Below are 11,132 nucleotides of genomic sequence, written 5' to 3' on the forward strand. Positions count from 1 at the left end.
ACGAACCTGCTGCGGCTGGCATAGAAGTGACTAGCATTTCCGAGGAACTTTGTCCTCGGAATGTATTATATTTAAAAAAATATTAAAATTATAATTAGTTTCCTGTGTTTCAAAATTTTAAATTTCAAAAAAGCGCCGAATATTTTAAAATTCCAAATTTCAAAAAAGCGCCAAGTTTAAATTTCGAATTTCAAAAAAAACGCCAAATATTTTAAAATTTAAAACACCAAAACCCTCGACGAAAAAGTTCCTTGGTATTCATTTTAATTAATAATGAAATTTAATTAAAAAAAGTAAATGAATTAATTATTTTTTTTTTTAAACATCTATATTTTATTAAGCTGATCTAGGTGTAAGGCACCCATTAGAACGCACGGAACAATAACAAAAACAACAGGTTCCGAGACAAACACGGAAAGCCTCTAAAAAACTATACATGCAAAAAGAGACTGCTGCTCTAACAACTAACAAAGCTTGTCGATAGAAAATGCACCAAACAGCAAAAACAAGCCTATTACAGTGGTTTTAGCTGCGAAGTTTTTTTTTTTTTGAATTGGCATATATATATTGAAGGTCACGCACAAGAAGTGCAAAGTGACAAGCTGTTACAACCAAAAAACACACCCCAGCCAACTGATAACACACAACAGCCGAGGGTGGTAGCAGGGGAAAAAGCCTAGCAGCAAATGGAGGCAAAATACAAAACAGAAAACAGAAAAAACAGCTATGCACAACCCTCCAAAGCACCAAACAGCAGAACCAAAAACCTGCTACATGACAGCTGAAAAAACCGCAAGAACAGACCCCAAGCAGATTCAAAAAACAACGCCATTCAAAAAGCAGCGAAGTTGTTAATGTATATTGTTAGGATTACAAATATGTTGACAAGAGACATTGTTATTTGATTGCAAAGAGAAACATATCAAATACAAATACTAATACTAAAACAACTTAATTAGTTCTAACTAGCATTAATCCTAACTAACATATGCAGAGTCTCGAAGCAGTAGCACCAAATCATCAAACTTATGATGATTCAAAAAGAGAAAAGCTCATACCAATGTTATGAAATCTACTCCTCCAACACAGCGGTCAATTTCTTCCGATGAACATGAATCCCAAAGATGCATTCCTTTATCCCTTTTGACATCTGAAGGGTTACAAGAGAGAATAAAATCTTTTAAAATTTCATCAAGCCTTAACATAAACACTACAATAAACAGCATCACGGTAAAGCAAGGTAACAACTTAACAAATAATATGCAAAATCACAGCAAAATGTATGAAAAAGCATGATTTATACCTTCATGCATTTTCTGAGTCCTCATCATCATCATCACCATCTTTTGAGGAAAGAGATTCATTATTTCCAGAGTCTTGTTGAGGCAAGAGTCGGCGACGTCTACGGTCCAGTCTATCAACCCTCTTTTCCATCGTTTCTACCAACTCTCTGTTACGCCGAATTTCTTGCATGAAAAAGTCTTGTTGTTGTTTTAACTGAGTCCTCATCTCTTCAAGCTCTTTTTGACTCTGAGTCCTCACTTGTTCAAGCTCTTGATTTCGAGCCTCCGTCTGTTGACTCAATTGTTGTATCAGTGTCAGCATTTCAGGGGTCATCTCCACATTACGAGAACCGCCTTCTCCATCAATAGATCGTTCATAAATACATCTATTGTGTACCAAATTGGAGGACATGGTTCCAGCACCATAATATTTGCTACTTTTTCCACGTCCGACTGTTTCCTTCCAAATGGTTTGTGCGGTAGAATGATCAAGCGAACACATTGTACCCGTCGGAGATGAGCCATCAGATTGAGATAATACCTTATTAGCCCTCTCATCAAACCCCTCCTGTTTGGTAAATGAATAAACCAGACATCAAATTGGATTACTAATTAGATAATTAACCAATCATCAACTAATATATACATGAGTACTAATATTATTGAGTGTGGGTTAGTATTTTCTGGTCTATCTGGGCTGCTAGCTAGATACAGGAGGATCTTTTCCGGTTAGGAGCAAGAGATTTCAACATTTTTTTTTTGAAGCGGCGTATTCATTAATAGCCACGCACCAGAAGTGCAAACGGCAAGAAAAATACAAAGGGGCCAAGACAGACTATACCAAACTAATGCCAACAAGAGCACAATATGGAATAGAACAGTCCCAGCAAAAAGAAATAAAAGCCCCTGATATAATAAATAGCCAGAACCACAAAAAACTCCCTCCCAGCCGAAACAGACTTAGCGGAACAGGCACAACACCTGTAACAACAGCCAAAATTGCGGCAAGGCCTCATACATGCATATATAAACCATTATCCTACCAGTTAATCGTATTTGAGGACTAAGTACAAAGCAACAAGTGTTCATTATACCAAGATTTCTATTGGTACTTCATGCTCAATTTCTCACCTAACATCAAACTGAATACACTTCCTAATAATACCATAAATTCAGTTAAAAGAATAAATCAGACAATTCAATATTATCAAATTGTAAATTTACCTGAGTGGTTTTAGCACGAGAATCAACATATTCACGTTTGCCTTTTTTCATGTACCGTTCTTTGTGCAATTCATTAATAAATGGAAGTCGCCCGAGAGTGCGTTTCTAATTTAGCACGACATAAAATTAATTATAAGTGGTCAAAAATAAAGTTAGTTAGAATTTATGAGTAACTAAATATATACAAATATATAAAATTAAGAATTAAATGTATTTTTACCATGCGTTGACTGGTTGTATAAGCACTTGCAGAACCACCTGCGTGCAGGCAACCTCCCTTCTCTGACGCTCGGTTAACTTTGCCAATTTGTGAACGTTTTTTAAATGTTGGATCTGTAGCCCAATGATCTACTAAGCGAGGCCAAATGTCTACTCCTATAAACTTTGGATACCATTCAGGTTTTTTAGCATGCTTTCGTCTAAATGTTGACATCATATCTGAGAAACGGTTTTGAGCTCGGTAATGAAAATTCTTCTTAACCTGAGCATCATAGCGAGACTCCCAAACACATTTTTTCTGCATCAAATGTATTATCAAAATCAACTTTATATTTTTATAAACATGCTTTTACCTCTCACAAAATTGATTACTGTAAACATAGTTCCCAAATAAAACATATGAACTAAATCAGATGCATTATAGTAACTTGACCCTGAATAAGAACTTATATGTATTTATTTCAAGTTACCTGAAACCAACGAAAAATCAAGTCCTCATCAACATCACTATAAGCTTTCCAAAATTGCTTGAAGTTGGTTTGTATTGCCAACCTAATGTATTTGGCTACGACCGCATTGGGCTCCAACCTAAATAAAAATTAGAAATATATGAATTAAATTGTTAAATTCAAAAATTAATAAAAGTTAAGTCAAAATATAAATATAAAATTAATTTGTTAATACTTACCCTCGATCAATAGGCTCGATAATAAATCGATTACAGATTGGATGTTTTGCATGTTGCTCAATAAATTGCTCGTCCTCCTCATCATCATCCTCCTCCTGGCCTTCCTCCTCCTCCTCCTCTTGGTCTTCCTCCTCATCCTCTTGGTATTGTCCCTCATCTTGCTCATGTTCTTGCTCTTGTTGTACATGTGGCAGCTCATGTTGTGGATCATGGTGTTGCTCCTGGTTCAAAATGGTGGGTACTGGCATGAAGACTTCAGCAGATGGTTGTGAAGACAATAGATTCATGAATTCTCCTGGTGGATTTAAACGTGGTCCAGGAATAAGTGGACGTTGTCGAAAATTTGGGGAGTTTGAATGGATAGCTGAAGTAGTGGGTGTAGGGAATGGAGTAGTGATGTATGTGGGTGGAGTAGATGAAGGGAATAATGGTTGAGTGTGTGTCGGGAATGATGGATATTGTGTAGGGACATGTGAACGATAATTTGGGGAGTGGGAATGGACAGCTGAAGTAGTGGGTGTAGGGAATGGAGTAGTGATGTATGTGGGTGGAGTAGAAGAATGGAATAATGGTTGAGTGAGTGTCGGGAATGATGGATTTTGTGTAGGAAATGGTGCACAGTAAGTTGGTGGAGTCTGTACCGTTGAAGAACCATGGTCATTTTGAGTCGGCATCGGAATAAACTGTAACGACGGGTCTGTCTCAACTATATGTTCAACGAATTTCGTCCTCCGTTTAGTACCCTTTTTGTTTTCACCTTTTTTGGGTGGCATGACTGAATAACTATACAAAAATAATAAACATGAGTAAGAGAGATCAAAATAGCCAAAATTTTCCAAAATGTAGTAACAGAGATCACAAATATGGCTACTGGGAGTGCTCCAATGTATATAGCAGTAGCACAAGCAAAGAAAAGAGCAAAGAACTCTTAATTTTAACCAACCTTGTGTTTCAGTCTAAAGCAAAGTGTTGAAGCTGGTTATAGGTACAAATTTCTCTCAAATATATTAGTATTCCTTATTAAATATTAAGCACATCTTATAGACAAATATAAGCCAATTTGCTTCTATATTTCCTACTAAGATTATAAGAGTATATGTATATAAGATACTATATATTTGCTCAAAAAAAATATAAGATACTATTTAATGCATTCTAAAAATAATCAAATATTACATTGGACTTTGATAGGTTTCATAGGTACTGGAATGTTACTACCACTTATTGCTGTCATAATATGCCGAAATAAAGCTAGGATATGGAAGTTTATAAAAACACAATTCAGCAAAATAACAAGGAACAATCAGCATATAGAAGACTTCCTTGAAAGTCAAGGTCCTCTGAATATAAAAAGATACAATTACTCTGATATAAAGAAAATGACTGAATCCTTCAAAACCTGTGGTGCATTCAAACAATTCCTACTCATAGACCTACAATAAGTAAAGTTATTGATATGTTGGAAGTTAGCATGGATTCTTTGGAAATGCCACCAAAACCTGTAATGTTTTCTCCTCCAAGATCAATAACAGAATTTTCTACTTCATCAAAATCATTGGAAAGCTTCTCTAACTAATTGAATAACCAATTGAATAAAAAAATCATAAATATCCACCAGAAATCGTCAACTTAAAATGAAAAATGGAATTTTGGGGAAAAAGGGTTTTGTGGGTTCAGCGATAAATCAAAAACAAAAATGGAGAATGTCAACTCAGCTTGGTTCTTCTTAGCTTATATTGAAAGATTTGAGAAGAATCACTAAAAATATTCCAAAGATTATAAACCCTAATCACCAAATCATACAACAAAAGGATGAGAATACCTTTGAATAATTGATTGAGTTCTTCAATGGTTGTGTGACAGTAAGGGAGGATTCGGTGCTGAGATCCTGGATTACTTTGTTCGAACTCTTCTCACTATTATCCACGCCATTCTTCCTCCTAAACCTAAAAAAAAGAAAGAGAATCAGAACGTGAAGAGTTCCACCATGTATATAAGTTCAAGGCTTTGGCAATTTCAGATGATAGGGATCGGGAAACTGACTGAGAAGGAAAACTGACTGAGTTTGGTTCTGTGAGAGAATGAGAAGCGCTGGATCTAGCCTTGTGAGAGAGAAAGAGTGAGACAGAGGAAAGTGCTAGCTCCAATGTATCAAAATGATTTTTGTTGTTGAAAAAAAAAGGAAAAAGAAAAAAATAATGAAATAACTTGAAAACTAGAAGGCGCCACATGAAAAAAGCGAGCGGGAGAGTGAAAAATGTGTTTCGATAAAACAAAGAGAAATTACCTATAAAAAAAACTAAGAGAAATGCTACACAATAGATACTCCCTCCGGTCACATATATAAGCAAAAAAATACTTTTTAGGTTCATTGAATACATAATGTATTTGGTCTATATAGAGACCAAATACATTAAGTATTGAATGAATCTAAAAAGTACTTTTTTGCTTATATATGTGACCGGAGGGAGTAATGTTTAAAGAGTGTTTCAGAGACACTCGTTAACAAGATTCCACAACTAAAAAAGAAGATAAAGACACATTAAAACTAATAAATTCATCATTACTCTGAAATGCTACACAATATTTCAAAGAAATTGAAATGTTACACAAATATTTTAATCAAAATCCTATATGTCATCATCACTATCTGTATCACCCCCATTGTAAGACATGTTATCTCCACTGCTATCTGCCACCTCCTCATTGTCATCCAACAAGTTAACTTCAACTTCTTGACCACCAACTTCTTCGTCAACCAAACCTGTAATTGGTTCGACTTCAATTTCATTAGGAACAGATGACATTTCATTATCTTGGTAAGCTGCTTCTTCAATTGGGATGTTCGTTTCAATGTGACCTCTTGGGTTTGTCTTGATGGCTGCACACCATCCTCGTTTGCGTTGCTGAAACGAAGGATAAGGTACATAATACACTTGTTTTACATTATGTGCCATGATGAATGGGTCAAACGCATTATACCTTTTGTCCATTCGTATGTCAACAATTTTGGTGATTGGGTCAATTTTTGTCCCATTCCTAGAAGGGTCAAACCATTCACAGTAAAATAACACAACTTTGTTCTCATGTTCTACATATTGGTAAGACAATTCATATATGTTTTTAATCACGCCATAGAAGTCATCTTCACCTCCTTCTCCGACTCCTTTTACGTAAACACCACTGTTATATGTTTTTTTGCCCACCGTCCATGCATGAGTATGAAATTTATATCCATTCACAAAGTAAGTGTGATATTCTTTGGCAAGCCTCTCTGGCCCTTGAGCTAGTCCTCTCAGATGACTGACCCCTCTAGTAGGTTCAATAATTGATACTTGATATTTAAACCATTCTGGAAAATTAGCATATATATAACCAGAAGATTGTTGTTCACCAACATTTGCCCAACTCAAAAATGCCCTGTGGTGAAATTCAAAAGTTAACTTTAGTAATATTAAAAAAAAAAAGGGATTAAAATAAACATATACATGATGGACGTACTCGAGGTATGGTTTAACTTCAGTGCAATTAATCAACACATGAACTTCAGCCGACCGCAACTCTTTATCTTTCATCCAATAGTCTTTGTTCCCAACATGACGACCGGGAAGACAAAAGACCGATAATGCAAATGAGTGACTTCCACTTGCAGCATCAACTTCATTTTGTATGTTTGTTGGAGTCAATGTCGATTTTTTGAAGTAATGAGAGATAAAATAATTTGCTTCCTTCAATGTGTAAGCTGTGCGTATTGATCCCTCAACCTTAGCCTTATTCTTCACACATCGCTTTGCATCACCCATGCATCTTTCAAAAGGATACATCCACCTATATTGAACAGGTCCTCTGAGCATGGCTTCGTAAGCGAGATGAACCGACAGATGTTCCATAGAATCAAAGAAACCCGGTGGGAAAACTTGCTCAAGTTTACAAAGAGTGACTGGCATATTCTGGTCCATTTTAACAAGTTCATCCGTTCTTAGAGTTGAAGCACAAAGATCTTTAAAAAATTGACTAACTTCTGTCAATGGTTTTATAACATTGTTTGGCAATGAACTAAATGCAATTGGAAGTAAGCGTTCCATGAAAACATGACCATCATGACTTTTCATCCCACGCACCTTTCCCTTGTTGACGTCGGCACACCTTGCTAAATTTGAAGAATAACCATCCGGCATCCTCAACTCTTTTAACCACATACAAACAGATTTTGCTTCATCAGAGGTTAGACTAAAAATAGCCTTGGGTTTTCGAAATTTTCCATTTGGAAGAGGTTGTAGTTCCATTTCTGGTCTCTTACAATACACCGACAAATCCAGTCTTGCCTTCTCATTATCTTTTGTTTTACCTGAGACATTCATCACTGTGTGAAGTATATTGTCAAAAAAATTCTTTTCAATGTGCATAACATCAAGATTATGTCTCAGTAAATTGTCTTTCCAATAAGGAAGGTCCCAAAAAATACTTCTTTTGATCCAGTTGTGCTTTTCCCCATATTTATGGTATCTGATTCTTTTGCCAACATCTGGGAATCTCGATAGCCCACGGACCCTACGGAACACTTCTTGAGATGATATCTTAGGAGGCGGACCATCTTTTTCTATTTTATCTTTCCTGAACATATTTCTTTTCCTCCGAAATACATGACCTTCTGGTAAAAACATCCTATGGTCAAACCATGAAGCCTTTCCTCCATAGTCCAAAGTAAACGCCTTTGTTTTCTCCATACAATGAGGGCAAGCAAGTCTACCATGAGTACTCCAACCAGACAACATCCCATATGCGGGAAAGTCGTTGATAGTCCACATCAAAGCCGCCCTCATATTGAAATTCTCCCTCTTTGCAATATCATATGTCAATTGACCAATCCACAACCTCTTCAGATCATCAATCAAGGGTTGTAAAAACACATCAATGCCATCAAGTGGACTCGATGGTCCCGGTATAATACAAGTCAAGAACATGTAAGGTTTTGACATACACATCTCAGGAGGGAGGTTATACGGGGTAACAATAATTGGCCAACAAGAATAAGGTGTTGCAGATGCTTGGATATATGGCGTAAAGCCATCAGAGCATAATCCCAATCTCACATTTCGTGGATCTGATGCAAAATCATGATGAACACGGTCAAAATGCTTCCATGCCTCACCGTCACAAGGATGTCGCATCTCAGGTGGAGTTGACTTATTGTAGTAATGCCAGGTCATTTTACCAGCAGTTTGCATTGATGCATACAACCTTTGCAGTCTTGGTATTATTGGCAGGTAAAACATTGACTTAACCGGGATTCGTTTGTGATTACGGTGAACATCATCATTGCGAACAACATACCTCGGTTCATTGCAAAATTTACACTCCTCTAGTGCACCATCATTTGTACCGAATTCATTGTCATAGAACAACATGCACCCATTACTACAACAATCAATCTTTTTAGATTCTAATCCCAACTTCGACACTAATCTCTTGGCCTCATAATAACTTTTTGGAAGATTGTCTTTGATGGGAGTAGCATCCAAAAGCATTTTCACAAAATGCTCCAAGCACTTATCAGGTACATTCCAATTTGACTTGGCAGCTAAAAGTCTCGCGCACATGGATAATTTAGAGTCATTTGATCCTTCAAACAACGGTTCATTTATCTTTTCCAACAGGTTGTAAAAATCTTGTGCTTTCTTGTTCGGGGGTAGCTCCTCTTCAACCGGCTCATCATAAGACATGTTCACTCCAAGAGCGTCACCAATCATATCATCCATCATGTCAAACTGTTCAACATTCTCTGTATGTGTTCCACTGCATGAAGCATGTGTGTTCACATTGAACCCAGTATTAATAGGCGGCATTTGTTCACCATGATTAGTCCACACCCAATAGGAATCCATAAAGCCAACTTTTTTTAAATGTTTGATGACATCTTCTCCGCTCTGTATCAATCTACACGTACAAGTAAGACACGGACATCTTATCCCTCCCTCCCTCTCATAAATGTTTTGTGACATGGCAAAAGCAACAAATCCATGAATTCCTTCCTCAAATTGCGGTTTAAGTTTGGTTCTCCCCGGAAATGTTCTATCGTACATCCAACTTCGGTAGTAATAATATTGATCCATCTTCTGCACTATTGACACATTTGGTTAAATTCTATTTAAAAAAAACTATTTATGCATTTCTTAAAACAAAAACTAATATTTATGCATATTATATTTTTTATACCAATATCCATGCATATTTAATCAATAAAGTTATATATAAATAAATTTAAAATTTAAAATACATATGTAATAATATTAAATTAATTTAAGAAACTAACCTGATCAAGTTGTAATCCGATGAAAAATATCCAGAAAAATCAACAGCGGCAACAACGACAACATGCACGTCTAACGACAAAAAAACTATCAAATTAGTTATTTACAATTTACATGAATTACACATATTATATGTCACATGTATATACTAAAATTTATGAACTAAGATTTTTGTTACTAAGATTTTTACTAACTAGCATTTTTATTACTACCTATTTACCAACTAACAATTTCTATTAACGACGTTTTTATTACTAACAAATTTTTTTCAAAACATTTTAATCACTAACTAACATTTTTATTAACTAATATTTTTATTAATTTTTTAAAGAAGCTAATATTTTAAAACTACTTAACTTTTTACTAACATTTTTTTTACCAACACAATTTCTTTTTACAAATTAACATTTTTACTACTAATTAACCTTACATTTAAAAAATAAAAAATAAAAATAAAAAATAAATAAATTAAGCAATAAATAGAAAAAAAATTAAGCATCAACAAGAAATTGACAGTGAGATTATAAATAACTATGATCAAAAGTATATAACTAGTTAATGATAGTGAGATTATAAATAAATTGATAAATTAACATTGTACAAAATAACTAAATCAACAATATACATAAAATAAAAATACATTTGTAAAACTTACCAATAACAATGATTTGATGCTAAATTTCAAATGATTTAAGTGAAAATGATTTTTAGAGAATGAAGAAGTTCTTGAAAAAGTTTAGAATCCTTGTTTATAGAGGAAAGCATTACAAGAACCAGTTTGTATGGAGGATGGGGACTATACACGCTTTGAAAAGAGGGAGGTAGGTAATATAATTAAAAGTTTGTTGTAAAAATTACTGAGAGAAATTATTACAAGCTAGCTGCCTCCTATATAAAATTCTTGTTTAATACATTACAACGGTCATACACGCTTTGGAAAGAATTTAATAATGACAACATGTTTTCCGAGGAACATGTTCCTCGGTATTTAATTTGGAAAAGTGCGCCGCACTGAGTTTGCAGGAGGGAGGAGCAGAAATTCTGACTTGTACATACCGAGGAAAAAGTTCCTCGGAAATCCTTAATTTTGGCGAGAAACCATTGTTCCTCGGAAATTTTTGGTCGGAATACACAACCTTTCTTGTAGTGTGGAGGGTTGTGGGATGTCAGGGAATCTGAAAAAGTATGACATTTTTGAAATTTTTTTTAAAAGTAGGGTAGAAAAATAATTTTTGATTATTTAAGGGCAGATGAAAAAAAATTCAAAGAAAGGAAGTAAGGAAGGAAGAAACGGGATGTGTTGATTTGCCAATGAACAAAACAATGTTTGCTGTATTTATAGAGGATAGGATGAATCCAAAACAAAGTATGTATAATAAATTTAAATTGAAATGTGATTTGTAGGCA

General features: G+C 35.0%; 1 protein-coding gene and 1 long non-coding RNA gene across 2 annotated transcripts; both read right to left on the reverse strand.

Annotated features, from left to right (window-relative positions):
• Positions 1 to 814: 814 nt before the first annotated feature.
• Positions 815 to 10,895, reverse strand: LOC146939359 (uncharacterized). Its single transcript, XM_085753059.1, has 10 exons — positions 10,381 to 10,895; positions 9,728 to 9,797; positions 6,916 to 9,535; positions 6,397 to 6,834; positions 3,415 to 4,197; positions 3,197 to 3,314; positions 2,728 to 3,024; positions 2,508 to 2,612; positions 1,304 to 1,851; positions 815 to 1,150 (listed from the first exon to the last, which is right to left on the reverse strand). The coding sequence occupies exons 3-9, from the start codon at positions 9,525 to 9,527 to the stop codon at positions 1,306 to 1,308; spliced, it is 4,899 nt and encodes a 1,632-aa protein (XP_085609185.1). The 5' UTR covers positions 9,528 to 9,535; positions 9,728 to 9,797; positions 10,381 to 10,895; the 3' UTR covers positions 815 to 1,150; positions 1,304 to 1,305.
• On the reverse strand, positions 4,222 to 5,579 carry LOC146939360 (uncharacterized). Its single transcript, XR_015031628.1, has 3 exons — positions 5,458 to 5,579; positions 5,237 to 5,360; positions 4,222 to 4,847 (listed from the first exon to the last, which is right to left on the reverse strand). It is a non-coding gene; the product is annotated as an uncharacterized LOC146939360 (long non-coding RNA).
• Positions 10,896 to 11,132: the final 237 nt, after the last annotated feature.

Source organism: Medicago sativa, chromosome 3 (genome assembly GCF_051527215.1).
Source record: "Medicago sativa cultivar Bolivia chromosome 3, Bolivia_mono, whole genome shotgun sequence".
NCBI classification, from domain to species: Eukaryota; Viridiplantae; Streptophyta; class Magnoliopsida; order Fabales; family Fabaceae; genus Medicago; species Medicago sativa.